Below are 18,201 nucleotides of genomic sequence, written 5' to 3'. Positions count from 1 at the left end.
TAAAGAATTGGAAACTTAATCAATCAATCAATTAACCTATATTTATACTCGGAAATACAATGGGGGCAGCCCTCATTTTCAATGTAGCTGAGCATTTACGAAAACAGGGATTGACACGACAAAGAAAAAAATAACTATATTTAATCATTTTAAAGGAAACAAATAACAGTGGACAAAAGATTAAAAATAGATACAAATAAAACTTGAGGTTTAATTGATAAGAAATAAAGGTAAAAAGAAGACAAGTGATTAATAAAATAGAAAAACAGTACAAATTAATCTAAAACAGACTTATATAGTACAAAACAATTAAAATAATAATAGTAAAAGAAACAAATCAAAATGAACAAAACAAAAAATATATATAATACAAAACTATTAAAAATCAAAGAATAAAAGAAATAAAAAAAAATAATAAAAGCTAAAAATAAATAAGATTAAGTGAAACAGGAACGGGCTGTCTGAAGGTGGTTAGATATTAAAAGTTTAAAACGATTTAGTGACACCAGTGAGTTGAGTTTTAGATTTTTCTGTAGTGAATTCCAGCTTGCTGAGTTCTGCTAAAAGACGATTTTCCCAGTTCACAAAAAAACTCTTGGTACCTGGCAGCCGATTGAATTACTAGACTGAGTCTGATAATCACTGTTATTTGTATTCATTATTAAAGTGATGTATTCTGGCAAATGACCGGAGAGGGACTTACTTAAAAAAATAAGTAAAAAAAAAAAAAAAACTCCACCGTTCTGTTCTGTTTCTGATTCATCTGACAGCTCTGACATCTACTAGCTTCTAATTCCAGTAACGCTGTTAGTCATTGTTGTTCACTCCCACTCAGACATCAGAAAGAGCAGAAAAATATGTGGGCCAAGTGAAGAGAGGAGTTTTTCAGGCACTGCAGCTGTGGAGTTGGGGCAGGAATTGCAGAGTTGACAATTTGCCTTTCAGGAAGAAGGATAAAGAACGAATCCAGGCCATCTGACTGCCCGCAGTGCAGCCTGAGAGAAACATGAGTGTGTGTCTGCACAGAATTTAGAGCTGGACATAGTGGCCATGCTTACTGATTACAAATTTAAATGTAGTTGCATTCAGAGAGAGATAGTAAAGTGGTTGGTTGACAAAATATGAAGCAAACAAAAATGCATTAAACAGAGACCCACTTCCCTTTCCTTTCTTTCTCTCCTTTTTCTCAACACAGTGGTCAAACCCAAGTCTACAACAACCACCACTACACCTTCTACAAGTACTACAACAGAACCTACAACCACCACTCCTGCCTCTACTACCACTTTTTCCACCACCAACACCATCATCACCCCTACTACCACCAGTACTACCACCCAGAGTACTTCCAGTTCCTCCACCAGTACTGCCACCTCTACTACTCCAGTTACTTCAACTACTGCTGCCATTACATCTACTCAAACAAAAACACACAGCACTGTACACACAAAACCTCCCGTTCTATCAACCACACTGCCTTCTACTACCACACAATCATCTTCAACTTCATTCTCCACGACAAGCAGCACCCAGACCAGCACCACGCAACACTGGCAACAACTGCATACCTCCACCCAGAGACCTGCAGACAGCAGTTCAACCACTGGCACAACCACCACCACCACGTCTGAGACCAACAAGGCGAAAGGAGACAACACAAATCTCTCACATCGTGGTGAGTAGGGCTGTGTACTGGCCCGTAGCTTGGTGATACGATACGTATCGCAATATAAGTGAGACAGTTTGGTATATTGGTACAATATCTTTATTTTTCTACCCACTTAGAGGTGAGTATGTGTTTGTATGTTTGTGTTTTCATACAACATAAAACACAACATCTGTATGTTGTTGACTATACTATTGATACAAGAGGAAAGAGAGGAAAAAAGAAAATTAGGTTAGGAAAAGGAAGAGGAAGAGTTGGGCCAGAATAAGGGAAAGCTGTAAGAATGTGTGGTGGTGGTATTCAAAGAAAAGTAAGAAGTATATTTGTATATTTGTGTTTTATTTTTACACCTATAGGACCAAGGCTAACTTTATAATGACAGTTTTTGAGTTTGGCATTTCATGTACCTACATTTTTTTTACTGAATGGCTTTGTAGACTATATACTGTATATATATTAAATATCATTCCAACACATGTAGACAATATGTTGCCAACAAGGCACACATTTGACACTCAAGTAAAAAAATGTTTTACAAAAACAGACTAATATGTGCTGTTGTAGAGTACAACAGAAATGCTGTTTCTGTAATGTCACTAGCTTTTAGTATTTTGAGAGTAGTTGCACTGTGATGGGCTATACCAGACATCCCAAAAGTTGCAAAAAAAGTAGCAAAAATTAATTTCAGGAAGGTACCCCCGGACCTGGACTTGGAAAAGTCTGTGTTGCCCGTGTGTGCGTTTTTGTGTTAACTCTTGGGCCAATCGTTCTTGATTCCGGGAGATTTTATCTGACTTGTGGGCCCTGATGCCTTTGCTGATATGCGGTAGACTCCTGCAACTTCCGGGAGACTTGGGATTTCTGCTATACCTAGCTCTGTAACAGAAAACATGGATTAGTGTAATCAATCAATTTATAAGAATAAGTTGATATTGATCCAGGTTTTTTGTGTTGTGAGAACAAAATAAGCTTTTGGCAGGAAATTAACAATTTAGGTAAACGTATGAGGTGGATGTGTTACTGTATTTAGAGTTTAGAAAAAGTATTTAAAGTACTAATAGAGGCTTGTTGGTGGTTGTAAACAAAAATATAAAATAAGAAAAAAATTATGAATACATATAATATCTATAAATAAATCGACAAGCGACAAACTAACCAAGCAGCAGTGGTTGGTTAGAACATGAGATGTTCACTGGATGTTGTTGATAAAAAATGAGAACCAATAATCTGTTAAATGTAGTGTAAGCATGTCCCTGTATCTGTCTTCATGCTGTTTTCCTGCCAGTTTGGAGGATTCCATTCCCCCTCTTTTCTTATAGAACTTTAGCCTCAAGTTAAACTAACCTCCAACTTGTTCCGTACATTAGATATGGAAATGAGATCAAGCTCCTGACTGAGCCATGTTCCCTGCAGCAGCAGAAGAGAGTCCACTGCCTCTGAAAGTTAATGTGTGTGAGAGAATTTGCTTGCTGAGCAGTGCTTTGACCACTTGAGGGTGATAGATTAGGCTGTGGCGGTAGTCGTAGGTAGCAGCATGCCTCTGTGCTGAATTAGGACAGGCAGTGGAGTGAGAGGAGCAGCCAGGCTTGACTGATGAACACTGCCCTGGGCCCTGTTCCCCTCTACTCCCCTCTCACTCCCTCCACCCCTGCCCCGGTAAGTGGTCCTACCCTGCTGCAGTGACGCCTGGCCCCGGTAGGACGGGTCCTGCCTCCGACAGTGAGATTAAGATGCAGAAAGGGCTGCCTTAGAGAAACTGTCTGCAGTAACTTTTCATAACTTTTCTTACATGATGTGAAGTAAATTTAAGTTCCAGGAGATACTGTAGATGTGCACTTTTATAATAGTGGATATACACTGCTGTTCTTCATACTGATAGCCTTCCCCTTAGGTTTGATGAAAGGTTTTGTGTTGTTCGTATATTTCGTATATATCTATACTGAGTGTAGTCTAGTGGTGTCCACGCTCAGCACATTTATTGGAACTTTACTGCTGCAGAGCTATTTTTTACACTTTCATCTCCTAACTAGAGCTCAAGAGACCCAGCCACCCACTCCAAATTCAAAGATGGCCATGTGGATATTTTATCACCACCAGAATATAGTAGAGCAGAGCTGCCTTGCATGATAAATGCTTTAGGAAAGCCTGCCAGCTCACGGTCTGCCTTTTTACCCTGTCTCATTGACTCTAAACTTCTTTTCAGTCGATATATCAGCTAGCTGATAAAATCAACCAATATTAAAGCCACAGATTTGTATCTGTACCAACCTGAAATCCCACAGATAAAAGTGTTTACTTGAAAGAAACTTGTTTATTTTACTTTAATGAACAAACGTTTCTAATGTGAAGGAAGATTTTAGTTCATAGTATCTTCTCGCTGTATATTTTTACCATTAATAAATGTGTTCTGACTTTATAGTAGCATTATAGTAATATGTATTTTAATTTAATGCAACACAGTGTTGAACCAAGGTAAAATAATAGAACAATAATAAGAGTTAATGAATACAAGCCAAGAAGCCAATGATAATTCTGAGTTGAGCTCAAACGTTCATGAAATTTGACAATTAAAAGCTTACAGTAAAGCCTGACTCACATTTGACAACTAATAAATCAGCCAGTAAAACTGCTGTTTATCACTCCATATCCCTAGTCTGTCTTGTTATCTTCTGTTCTTGGTTGTTCCTGTTCCTGTTCTGCTTTCTAGTCAGTCTGTTCTGTGTATTCCCTAGCCTGTTTGTTTTCCCTCCCATGTGCTCTATAGCATATGGCTTTGTTTTGTTGTTGTCTTGTCTCTGCCTTAGCTCTGCCTGTCATCAGTGTTCTCACCTTTGTCTAATTTGTTAACCCTGACCCAGGTGTTCCCAGTCTCTCTCTGTGTAAATCCAGCCTTTTTGTCTCAGTGTTCTTGGCCTGGTCTTTTGTGTTTTCAGGTTTGTTGTTTGTTTGCCCCATAACTCATGCCTGTTTCGTGGTGGTTGATGTTCTTTGTCAAGGCTTCGTCTAGTCTGTTCATTGTGTAGTTTTTTCAGTTTTTCCTTCTCTGTCATGTTTCCTCAATCGTGTTCTTAGTCTAGTCTTCTCTGTTTAGTTTACTTCAGTTCCTTGGCATTGTTATCTTAATCTTATCTTTGTAGTTTACTTTTCTTAGTCTTATTTGGTAAAACAAAAAGTTTCATACATATGTTTGCTTTCTGTTTTGCTTTTGTTTAATATTGTTTGTTTGGTAAAGCACCTTGTTCCTGAGTGTATATAATAGACTTAACAATATAATAAACATGGCATGAAGAAGCAGGAATGATATGAAATTTGGATTTGAAGATGAATGTATTTGCAACTAGTGAAATGTGCTTGTATACCAAGGCTTAGCAGAACAAAGGCACAGCGTATTAACATGTTCAGTGTTTACAGCACATTGTGTTTAAAAATGTACAAAATCTGCAAGTTGCAAGTAATAACAGTGGATAACTAAGTAATTAGGGGGATATTAGAATAAATAGTGATTTAGTGATCAAATATACTTTAGTGTGGGGGAGGCTGGGGAGTTATTGATTTGTAAAATATGGTCACAAATCAATGGTCCATCTAGTTTTACAGTCAGAATTCATACAGTTCCTAGTAATTGTCTACTAATATCTTCCATGCCCTAAATATTGTTGTATGTTCTACTCAGTGAGCTTTTTCATATGCTAAGCACTTTCTAGTAGGGTTATCAGGCATTATCAGTATGCTTGTGTCGTCCCCTCTAGTCTCTTAATCTCTGAGCTCAGACTCCATTATCAGACAGTAATTGTGCTTTGGCTAATGGTGGCTATATGTGATAATTGTGGGATTTATTCGCTGGGAATGTCTTGTGCTTTGCAGAAAACTGGTTTTGGAGAGAAGAATGGAAATAACCATTCCACAGTTAAAGTGTGTGTGGGGGAGGGATGTGGAAAAAGATGTGGTGTGAACAAGAGATTGATATTTTGGAACATTGCCAAAGCAAATGGCTGCTGCGCTCTGTGGAGTGAAGAGAAGGATGCAGCTGTCCGACAGAGCAGACAAAATTAACGACCTGCTCTTACCTCAACCTCTCAATTGCTCTACTTTGTCCTTCATGTGCTGTTAATGTGTCATCCTGTTTTCACTGTATTAAAAGTGGAGTCATACTTTATTGTTAGGACTCTAAATGGTGCAGGCTTTTTACATAAATTTAGAGTTATGAGTCAATTAAGCTGTAGATGATGAGTGTTCCCATCAATTAGGACGTAATGACATGGCCGTCTATGCCCCACCCTTTCAAAAACAACAGCATCCTCACATTTGTTCTCTCTCTCTCTCTCTCTCTCTCTCTCTCTCTCTCTCTCCCCCTCTCTCCCCTCTCTCTCTGTCTTTGTCTGCAGCTGCAAGTGATCACTTCCTCCTGGGTAACAACATAACTGTGGCAGTTCTGGGTATTGTCATCCCTATAGGTAAATATTGATCCTCTATATAAATCCAGCGTGTGGTCCTTTTTCACCCCTGCAAATCTCCTGCCTTTGCTCTGTGTATCCCACATGCTTTAGTTTTCCCTCAGGAGAGTTCTAAGCAGCTATTCATAATACGCTGCCATCAGTCTGTAATCATTTTTGAAGGGTTGCTTTGGTCTTTTCAGAGGGAAATATTGTGCATGCTTTTTTCATTATTATTCTGTAATTGAAGTGAAGATTGGATTTCACTTTAGTTCCCTTCCCTTCTCTTCTTGTACTGTGCTTGTGACGGAGGGCTTTTTTCTCCCAAATTATCTAATAGTAGGAGTGTTCACTCTTACATGTGGAGAGATAAAAAAAATAAGGCATAATAAAAATGATAGTGTTCTCTGTGTGTGGGGGAGGCACATACTGAAGGTGGTCGATATTCATGTTTAACAGTTTATCACTATACAATATATCACAATATTAACTTTTTTTTATTAAATCAATTTAAGTAACAGTAATGCAACATTTTAATAAACTACTATAAAAATATATAGGTGGAAAATATTGAAATAAAAAAAAAAGTGCACTTAGTCTGTTTTAAACAGCCCACATTTATATGTGGTGTGGTGTAATTTGTCACAATAATGATACATTTCATTATTTTCTACAGAGTTAACTTATTCCCTTACTGCCTTACTTTTCTTAGAGAGGTAGCTTAAGGATCAAATTTCAAAATTTCTCCTGTTTCTAAAGGACTAGCTGACGGTCTATTGTTTGGTTAAACAAATGAACATGAATGGTTAGTTAATGCAGATGGTTTGGTCTCAATTATTTAACAATAATGCATTAAATTCTATTACTTTTATATACATGCACTTTGCTCCATAAAACAATACAAGGACTTTAAAATGTATCGTATTCACTATTAAGTTATATGCGTTTAACATTACCGGTACACAAATATTTTTCCATAACAACATAAAGGCTCTGATTGTGAAACAAAAGTATACTTCATTCTGTATCAGTTTTCTTTTGGTACTATATAGTAGTTCCAAAACTAAGACTTATGGAGAGCTACCACCCAGCAGACTTTAGCTCTGACCACTAATCAATCCCACCTGATCAATCTAATTACTGCCTTCAAGAGTGTTTTATCAGTTAAATGGGAAGTGTTAGAATTGGGTTGAAGGTGTAACCTGAAGGAAAGTAGCTCTTTAAGAGTAGAGATGGTTACTCCTGAACTAGTTGCAATGTGTCAAAAATATATAAAAGCTGTAAAACAGAAGCTAAAAACAAAACTTAATATACATCAATGAATGGAACTAAAACTCAAATGGAAATGCAAATCTGAAGTAACCTTGATCCTCAGTCGCTAAAGTATTTGGATTGCTGTCAGCCTTGCTGCCTAGCATGAAGATGACCTTGTATTTGCACATCTTCATAAAGAAAATCACTGAAAGTGAAATGTCATTTCCCAAACAATTAAAAACAATTTTACCACAGCCTTTGTAATTTCAATTCCTCCTTTACCTTTGATTATTTTAAACTGGAAACAGATGGCTACACTGAAGCTGTGTGAAGCAGGTCTATAGGAATGGAGGAAAAAGAAAAACACATCATGAGGAGGTCTCTCGTGTCCCTCAGACAAAAGAGCAATTAAGGGAAACATCCCAGGGAATAACGCAGGCACTGCTGATCTTTTAAATTAGGGGAGGGCCTCGCCAGCCGCCGCAGTGTAGCCAAGCATGGTTATCGCTTCCCCCTGAATAGCAATGTACTTCAGCCCCACACACATAAACACACAGAGCCCACTCTCATCTCTCTCTTTCTGTGCCTTCAGGGCCCCCAGCATGAAACCCCCCCTTTCCACAAAGCCATAGTGAATGTGAATGCATGTCTGCAGCTCTGGCACTTTTATGTTAACTCTATAGTTTCAGAAAGACTTTGGTCACTATATTGTATACAAATATGTATTTTTGTACCATATTTTTCGCACTATAAGGTGCACTGAATTATAAGGCACACTATCAATGAACTTTTTCTGGTCTATTTTCATACATAAGATGCACCGGATTTTAAGACGCATTATGCGACACTAGTAAGGAACAGGGGTGTTGCCATGTTTTCCTTCTAATTCAGCAGGTCTCGATCAGCTCCCGCTGAGTGGTGGTAGGGGGTAACTAAGTTAAGTAAAGCTGAGTTAAAGGGATAGTTCGGGATTTTTGACATGAATCTGTATGGCATCAACATGACCAGTGTAGTGCATTCTCACTGACTTACCCCCGACCATGTCCGGTGAGCGGAGTTCTTGTCCAGTATTGTCCGAGCCGAAAGTAGTCCGGCATGTTTGCTGGGGTCACGAAACGAAAGCGTTTTTCTTCCCAAAACAGTACGAGTGCAAAAGAGTGATTTATTTGCATAACAAAAAACGGTGTCTGCAAAAGTCACGCCTCATTATCACTGGGGCACTACTTTCATTTTGGATCAGTGCGCATGTCATTCTAACTGCGAGCAGCGCACTAGTCTTTCAGATCATTGGCTGCGCTCAGCTTCAACCAGCAACGCAAAGAGCAAGCTTTAGAGAGAAGTTTATCGGCTTTTATAAGCTTCTTGAACACAGATTTATACATTTGTATGTGTGTGTGTTAAAATGGTGCGGACTTGTGATTATCCAGGCTGTAGCAACAAAGATGTGGCTGATTCTCCGCACAGTTTCCATCGTATCCCCGTGACTGACATTGCTCTCAGGCAACTTTGGATACTTGCAATGGGCTTCCATGTGGACACCAAAGTGGTGAAAATGAAGAAGCTTCGTGTTTGCGGTGCGCACTTCAGCGAGGATGACTATGTTTCTCCATGCCCGCTGTTGTTTGTGATGCAGGCAGCAGCTGGCCCGCCGACGTCCTCATCAATTGACAGGTTCTGTATCTCGGGCATAACTAAATCCCACTCGTGGCAGCAGTAACATTCCACCTCTGTCGGCATTAGTTCGCACTTCAAACAAGTGCACCAGGATTTGTCGGCCACCCTTGGTATCGCAGCAGCAGCAGCAGCAGCGGCTCCAGCTTCGGTCTCAATCATTTCTCTGTCCACCCTCTCTCTTTCTGCACGATCCAATTCGATTTGGGCAAGTTCCTCCTCAGTATACTCAGGCTCATAAAGATACCCCCCTTGGCTCTGAGCGGAAATCAATATATTCCTCGTCGCTCTCGTAGTCCAACATGTTCCCGAACAGTAAACAGTGAAATCGAAACCGTAGGCTAGCTGCCAGGTTGCGCAATCGCGCGCACTGATCCAAAATGAAAGTAGTGCCCCAGTGATAATGAGGCGTGACTTTTGCAGACACCGTTTTTTGTTATGCAAATAAATCACTCTTTTGCACTCGTACTGTTTTGGGAAGAAAAACACTTTCGTTTCGTGACCCCAGCAAACATGCCGGACTACTTTCGGCTCGGACAATACTGGACAAGAACTCCGCTCACCGGACATGGTCGGGGGTAAGTCAGTGAGAATGCACGAAACTGGTCATATTGATGCCATACAGATTCATGTCAAAAATCCCGAACTATCCCTTTAAGTAAAGAAATCTGTAATTTAAAAAATCTTTTGAAGTCAAGCGAGTGCTGTATGTTAATCAACACAGATTTCTCTCCTGAAGGCTTCCGCTAAGACTGTGTGCTGCGGTTAGCACTAGAAAATGCCTCCCAACAGCACTTCACTGAATAACCCTGAGTGATATTAGCTAGCGGTTCGTCTCACGTAGCATGTTTTAGCACAGTAAATGCACAGGCTACACACCAATATGGTGAAAGAGCTTCATTTCAGCGGAGTGGCTTTACTGTTCCTTCATACATAAGGCGCATTTTTAAATTTTAAAAAAATTAAGTGCACCTTATAGTGTGAAACATACAGTACATATTTTAATGATTGAACAAATCAGACAGTATTAAATGGGTAAATAAATATTTTAGTTACTACAGCTAATAATTTTGGCATTTTTCTTTTATTATTGGACAAAAACGGAAAAACTTGTAGCTGAAATTTGATTTTGTGCAGAAATACTTTCTCTTTTCACACTTAAAGTACTTTAAGGACTTTTCACACTTAAAGTTTGTTTGCTCTCTGAATCAGGTATTGCTTTCCCTTTAGTTTGATTTAAAGGATGTGAGAACAATATCTCAGCTTATTGGACAGACCTGGCTGAAGCAGGAGTAAGAAAGTAAATACAGGAAGAAGGTTTTGTGTATTGGACTTAACATGAAGCAATGGCAGAGATGTCATTTGTTCACAGCTGTAGTAATTATCTGTGCAAAGCAGGTTACAGGAGCCATTTAGCAGCTGATAATGGGATCGGATAGATGTCAGATTAATTTCTAACCACAAACCAACTGCTCCTGCTTAAGGATCTCAGAGGTATTAACAACCGTCCAATTAACCAGTAATTAATAAATGCTTGAGAAGCATGCATTTTTGTAAAAAAAAAAAAAAATTAACAACACATTGAATCTTATGTATAAAACTTATTGTGTTGTGATTGTAAAGAATTATGAAAATACTTATTTCTTGATGTATTTTACTGGCAAATAAATTTTAAATAAAAGAAAATTATCTGCATCAAAAGACTTTATCAAATGTTTAAATAAATTAATTATTCTAAGAAGATTCCTGCAAAAGGTTCGGAATGAGAAACAAGACATTTACCAGTAGACTAGATTTAAGATAATTTCTCTTACCAAGATATACTTTCTTGCAGTGAATTATTTAAGCGAAATATTAATTAATCTGTAAAAATATATATTATTTTAGAAATGGGATTAAGCCAATAATTTGTGATCATTCTTTAGCAGTGTGTAGTAGTGTGGGTGGAGTCACAGACCACTCATAACACTACAATACAAGGAAAGCTATGTGAAGATGGGATGATATGACAAAGGCAACAGACAAAAAATTGTTTGGGAAAACAAAAACTGTGGAATATTCCTATTATTCCTTAATCTGGTGTTTGAATTTGTTGATCTTTACAATTTAAATAACATTTATCTATCCAGCCTCCTAAAAACTCTAAAATCAAAAAACAAAGACTTAAAGCCAAGAGTGCCAAGCTGCAGCATGTGTTGTGAGTGTGTCTGTGTGTTTGTGTATGTGTCATGAAGCGCTGCTCAGTGTCCTCTGGCTGTGTTAACGCCCTCGACATGTCTGGCGGCTGTGTGTTAAACGCATGCAGTTCCTATCCTTGCCACAGTGGTCATCGGCCTGCTGTGTACCGGAGGCTACCTGGTCTGGCGCAACTGGAGGCGGCGGAACACCAAGAGCATGAACTTCGACAACCCAGTGTACCGCAAGACCACGGAGGACGACGACGACGACGAGATCCACATCGGCCGCAGCGAGCAGATCGGACACGTCTACCCAGCCGTGAGTGGCAGCGCCAGACAGCCCTTCATAGCCCTGCCCTTAGGGAGCAGCATCCCCGATCCGGCTGCTCACTGGTACTCAGGGGCACCCATGTTAACAAGCACCAAGTGAGGACTGGAAAGATTTAGGGTTTAGTGCGGGCAAAAAGAGACCAGGGCCAAGCCGGGCACGGCCAGCACATGCTGGTCTTAGGAGAGGATATCATGAGATCATGCTGCAGCACTAGATATGCACATATTCTCATATTTCTAATACATACACACATATACATATACATACACATACATATATATATTTACTGACCCCATCCTTCATCCACAACATAAAATAATATTTTTCTTTTCACATTTCACCACATATATTTTCATTCATTCATACATTGTATGTTAGAATTGAATCACAAGTTTGCTGTGCTTCCATTCAGAAGCATAGCATTCGGGTTCTCAGTTTGGTTCTGTGGCGGTACGTGTCTGAGCATGATATTTTTCTGTTTGATGTTTGATAACTTGGACGTGATGATCCTCCCAGAGCACTTGAGTTGCGTTGTTTATTCAGTGTGGCTGAGGTAGGAATGGGTAATGAGCACCTTAGATGACTGGACAATCTTTTTTGAGGAAACGTGTTTGTTTTGTCATTAGTTTCTGTTGATTAGTCAGATATTTGGTTCATTCTTTCATACATGCATTGATTGATAATATCTTAGTAATCACAAGCCTGAATTTGCAAGGAGCTTTGCAAGAAAGGAAGGAGCAGGTGAAGTCGAGGAGAAATGTGTCGCAATGTTCTAGATTTCTAGAATAGGTAGTGGAAGGAATGGCAGCTCTTGCTAGTAGGATGAGAACAATTAAACAGGGACAGGGAGGATAGCTTCAGTGTCAAGATGAGTGTAGACTCGCCTTCTAAGGCATAGTAAAGGAGGATTCTGAGCAGTTTGAGCTGCAGGCTGCTGTTTCCCAGTCAGTGGGTTAGTGCTTAGTTGAGATAGAGCTGTCACTGGGGCTCAGACTGGGAGACGGCTATCCCAGTGACTGAACAGCAGAACAGGATTCCCTCCAGTGCTTCAGTGGAGATGTGCTGGGGGCGTAATCTGCCTATTGGACGTCTCTGAGCCTGTGACTCGTCTTCCAGTGGTTTGCCCCAGCACTCACATACACAAACATAATGTATCTCCCTCCAGTCTTCTCTCTCTCTCTCTTTCTCTCTGTCTCTCTCTGTGTCTCTCTTTTTACTTCTTTCTTTCCTTCTCTATTAATGTCTTCTTTCTTCCCTTCTTCTGTCCTTCCTTCATCCACCCTTTCTCAAGCACAGTGTGTATGTAACATTATTTTTTTTGTTGTTTGTGTTTTTTTTTTATCTGCTCTCTGCAGCGTGTGGCGCTCAGTATGGAGGATGATGGATTCCCCTGAGGCCATTTTCTACTTCCCTCCTCATCACCCTACCTCCCTCCCTCCCTACATCCCTCTCTCCCTCCCTCCCTGTGTCCATCCATCCTCTCGTCTCGGGCCCGTGGTCTCCTGGGGAGACTGCAGCACTACACAGGGATGCACACAGAGAGAGAAAGAGAGAGCGCAGACGACATACACACTCAAACACATGCTCTCCATGACTGTGACAGAGAGCTACTGGACAAACTGGGTTTGTTTTGTAGTGTCTGAGTTTATAGCTATAAGCCAATAGCTCTTCTTTCTGAATCAGTAGTTACTACAGACTAACAATAACCTCTATTTGTACTTTGTAGATTCTGATGTAGATTCTCACTGCTGCATCTTTCTGTTAGAACATAGAACAGTAGTAGTGAATGCTGCTTCATGATGACTAACCTTTACAGACATGTACTTCTTAATCTCCTGGTGGAGGCTGCTGCAGCTTGCACCACAGGAATGGCCTGCTGTGTCGTATTAATTAGCTTTTTGTTTTTTGGCTGGTGTAAACATGCTAAGCCTGTTTTGGTGGCTGAGCCGTGAAGGCAGAAGTGGGGCTCCTCGTGGGCATGAATGTGCCGGAGGGCAATAACACAGCTAACTGCAGGGCACAGCTCAGGGGAGGAGGGAATAGTGGCTAATCTGCCCTATTGGCATGAGATGTCCATAGCATTTACACTGAATGGTGATCAGGGGGCATAGAATTTACATGCATAATGTACAGTATCTATGTGCAAGTCTGACACAAACAGAACAGAACTGTCTGAAGAGTTTAGGGTTTAAACTCTAAACTGTATCTACACCTAAAGAAAAGGCTTGGTTTGTATGGAACTGTGTTGAAATTTTAAACAGGCTTAAGTAACTAATGAGTAAGTCGTAAAAGTTAATGTCAGCAATCTTCCAGTACCACATCAACTGTACTTAGATGTCTTCCATACATAATGGATCCAGGCGCAATCCTTCATGATTTTTTAACCTGTCATATGAGGACATGAGGCAGGACAGGAAGGCCTGCTCTCTGTTTTCTGCTACTGTACATTTATACATTAATCTCTGACTTCTCTCAACACACCAGCACTGGGTCTTCCATGTCCCAAAGCTCGCTATTCCTGAGCTCTTCCCAGCCTCATCATCTGCAGGGATTTAAAACTGACTTATTGCTCCTGCACAGGTCTCCATTGCCAGTTCAGTGTTTGGCTTATTTTGTTTTTTGTTTTTTTTACTTCTATTATTCATATAATCCATTCTATATTTTTGTGCACTGAGTTGATAAAACACTTAAACAAATACAGTTATTATTTTTAAGATCAGAACTGAAACAAAGCCCTCCTCCTGCATCAGGTTTGACTGTAAGGCTACTGAAAATGGCACTAAAACCCTGTGCTAGGACAAAATTGTCCACAAGATTAATCATAGATTACATTCTCTGTCTCTCTGCCTGTTTTTTGAACCGTGCATATGAGCTTCCTGTTCATATCCGGGTCCGTCATGCTGAACCCATCCGGTACAGTCCACAAGATGAATGAGTGATCATTAATCTCTGTACCACTCCATCTCTGTGACGCTGCTCGGCTGATTGGACACCTGTAAGAGGCAGGTTCAAATTTGTCCTGATAATGTAATGAAGGCCTGAAGGCAAGAGAGTCAAGCTGGCACACTGCTGTACAGTGATGTGGAAACTTTTTTTTTTCAAGTGTCATTGTAAAAGACTTACGCATGCATGTCTGTCACTGTTGCAGACTGTACTGCTCTGACACAGCTCAAATAAGAAACATTTTCTCATTATTATCTTGATATGGAGAGAGTGAAGTGATTCGAGATGTGACATTCTTGCCAAAATTGAAGATTCTTCTTCTGGGTTAAAAGCGCAGAATTGATTTTTTTTATACACTGGTTGAGAATTCTTTGGCTTGTGTGTTTTCTCTTTAAGCGATCTCTTTTTGGCAAACAGGGTATGTGAGACTGGTGACTCCTCATCATCTGAGTGTGAGTGTGTGTGTGTGTATGTGTATGTTGTGGTGCACTGTGTGCCGTGTGTGGGTGGCCTTGCATCTGGAGTGCCTGTTTGTTCTCGGCCCTCTCCGCTATTCTCTCCTGCGACATGCCTAGTAAAGCGCAGAGCTTGTACAACACCTTCGACATTTCAAAGAGAACTCCTCCAATAAGCTACTGTATGTTTACTAGTGTAGGAGTCGACCGGTCAAGGTTCTTTCAGCATGAATTGTAAGAGAAGCACGCAAGAGAGGGAGAGGTGGATGCGTATGAAGCTTGCTCTGTAATTGCGTCGGGTTGTATGTTTTGCTTTAGCGTATGAACTCTGATGGATACGCTGGCATGGGCCCCCACACACTCACTGTTCTTGCAGATTTCCATTGTTTTGGATGGCAGCTCTGGCATGAATTTGATCTTTCGGGCTGATCTGAAGCTGGCAGATTTGTCCTTATCGTTGTTGCATTTGTAGTCACTGTTTTTAGTGGGTGCTGTTTCATGTGGACCTGTTTGGAACACAGTGTAGGAAGCATTTTGTCGCTGTCATATCAAAACCTCCTTTTTTTGTTTGTGTTTTTTGAAAATGCCAGCTGTGCTTTACATTGTGTGAACATGTCATGATGATAAGTGGATCAATAGGAATGGTCCTCGATAAAATAAATAGTGTTACATAAACATGCACTAAAGCTACTGACAAAACCATTTTATGTTTTGGTATGACAGCGACAAGTTGAAATATTCAAATTGAAACTTGTTTGATAATAAGACCTTTTGTAACATTGCTACAGTAATAGATTAGATTTGTAATGTTCTGATGTTACATAACTTACTTCAGATACTTCTTTGACTCCAGGTCTAATAATGTGAACGACATAGGTCTCAGATTCTTAGGAATCTTAGACGAGCAATACAGGGTAATAATACTTGTCTTTCTCCAGACTAAGTCTGGCTGTTTGTGTGTTTTTTGTATGTGTACATAAATGTATACAGTTAGTGTTTCTGCTTTTTGAGGTCAGAGTACTGCACAAACATCCTTTTGTAAGTCACCATGACTCCATAACTTCATGGGTTTATCAGGTGCTGCTCTGGCGTTGGGATATGAACACGTTATCAAGCGTAATTTATTGCGCAGTCCCATAAAGTTTAAGAAGAAGAGTTTTGCATCTCTCAGCTGATACTCACCCTCTGTAGACCGCTACCAGTGCTTTAGCGACCTTTCTGCATTCTTACTCTATGCATTTATAATGGTAATCCCTGCCGTCCTATGGTGCAGTGCAGGGTTGCACCGTGCTGCTTCTCCATCTCTAGCCATCGTGACTAACATCCATTTTAACCATCTCCAACCTTCTTACCATCTGCTCATTCTTAGCTCATACTCATCCTTCTCATGGCCCCTCAAACCGTGTTAACCATGTTGTGTTCGAAAGGGCTAGCTTTTCCTCCACATGGGGAAAAAATAAGAAAACACACCGGACAAACTGGACAAATGAGCCAGATGCTCTCCTGGAACTGTACAGCGCTCCCTCCTCAGAGTCAAGACTACAAGAGACTTCAACAGCAAAGCCCTCCCAAGTGATTTGACTTGTTAAAGGTATATCTGGTGACTCACCTGTAAAGCTTGGTCCTCCTCACCCCGGTGACATTCCTATCGGTTCGCTTTGTGGTCTGTGGATATAATGACCTCCATTTTGATTTCCCTTGTGAGATCGTGTACTACTTGAAGAAATGTCCAGGCATATATATTTCTTTTTTTTTCCTTCATATGTCGATATACAGTATCAGGAAGCATGAGGAAGGGTTTTCTTTTTATGATTATTCAAGCAACACATCCATTCCACAGCCGTTTCCAAGACATTTTCTACACTGTTTGTTGCACAAACTTTTTCGAGAAGCCTTCTGCACTGTGTAAATGATTACATGGGGGGAGGGGGTGACAGGAGCTGTCCACTGGTTTTGAATCATGATTTGTAAATACGTTTTCATACAGCAAAACTTTTGATAATGTTTTGAACATTTCTTTAAAAAGGATATGTATATTAGCCTCCTGGAGAAGAAGAAAAAAAAGTGTAGACCATATATTGAATTTATTTGTACACAAGAGATTTCTGGATTTCTTTACTACTTGATTGTAACTAAAATTAATCTGCCAAAGTGTTTTTATTTTATTTTTTTCTGTCTTTTTAATTTAATTAGCTTTTTAACAGTAAATCAATTCAGAAATAGGCATTTGTGTTATATTTAATTCTATTTAATAGATTGTGTTCTTTGTTGAAAGAAAGAATTATCAGTTTAATTTATTGGTGCCTTGTTTGGATTTATGTATTTTACTTTTTTCTGTGTTTGTGTCTGTGTAGTTTTTTTTTTTTTTTTAGTTTTATTATTCTTTCTTTTGGGGGTGGCTTTTAACTTAGTGACACTGTACTTACATGGAATATCTGTACTGTATGCCAAAATGGTCTCACTCACGTTTGTATGGAAATCGAGCTGTTGATAAATATCTCTATATATTGATATATTAAATTGATAAAATCAAAATGTTGGTCTTGGAGTGACTTTTTCACATTTTGTTCTGTTTCAAAGTAAAATTTGCACAAAGATACTATGGATCAGTGTGATACCTTATGTGCATCCTAAACACTATGTCATCACTGTTACTGTAACTGTCAATGCTATTCAAAAGGAAGATAAAAGGTTAACCGGAACAATAAGTGATTAAAACTTTGAACAAAATTGCTCCCCACACCTTGATACCTGACCTTCCTCACATAATTCAACTCATTTATCAACTCTTTATTTATACACCTAAGACAAAGCTGAAACAAAGTGCTGTACATAGAGAATTATAAAACAAACACTAAAACAATAAGACAAGGTAAAAATAAAACAGTAAAAAGTAATCAGATCAAATATCATTTTGGTTCAAAAGCCAAAGAATAAAAATGAGTTTTAAGACTAGTTTTTAAAAACAGACAGTAAAGAGGCCTGCCTAACGTACAAGGGTAGGTTGTTCTATAACTGGGGGGCAGCAATCGAAAAAAGCTCTGTCCTCTCTGAACTTACACTTTGACCTTGGCACCTTCAGAAGCAACTGATCAGGCACCAAGCAGGAACATGAGGAGGGAGCAACTCAGCAAGGTAAGGCGGGGAGAGTCCATTTAAACAATTAAAAATAAAATAAAATGATGAAAATAAAATTAAAATGAACTTTAAAACTCCAGAATAGGAGTTATATGCTCTTTTTTCTGTGATCCAATTAACAAATCATTCATCT

The 18,201-nt window shown here is 39.5% G+C and overlaps 1 protein-coding gene across 4 annotated transcripts in view; it reads left to right on the top strand.

Moving 5' to 3' along the window:
* The window catches only part of lrp8 (low density lipoprotein receptor-related protein 8, apolipoprotein e receptor), a 199,958-nt gene extending 182,493 nt beyond the window's left edge, over positions 1-17,465 (top strand). Inside the window, exons 16-19 of one of the 4 annotated variants that reach the window (XM_049479356.1) lie at positions 1,196-1,675; positions 6,052-6,120; positions 11,348-11,520; positions 12,888-17,465. In XM_049479356.1, the coding sequence (XP_049335313.1) occupies positions 1,196-1,675; positions 6,052-6,120; positions 11,348-11,520; positions 12,888-12,926 (761 nt within the window). In that variant the 3' untranslated portion in view covers positions 12,927-17,465. Of the gene's footprint in view, positions 1-1,195; positions 1,676-6,051; positions 6,121-11,329 lie in introns of all 4 variants that reach the window. The other 3 variants (XM_049479355.1, XM_049479353.1, XM_049479352.1) reach the window with 3 other exon arrangements.
* Positions 17,466-18,201: the final 736 nt, after the last annotated feature.

The sequence above is a fragment of the Astyanax mexicanus genome, chromosome 5, assembly GCF_023375975.1.
Source record: "Astyanax mexicanus isolate ESR-SI-001 chromosome 5, AstMex3_surface, whole genome shotgun sequence".
Taxonomy (NCBI): domain Eukaryota; kingdom Metazoa; phylum Chordata; class Actinopteri; order Characiformes; family Acestrorhamphidae; genus Astyanax; species Astyanax mexicanus.
This window is presented reverse-complemented; position numbering and strand designations above follow the sequence as displayed.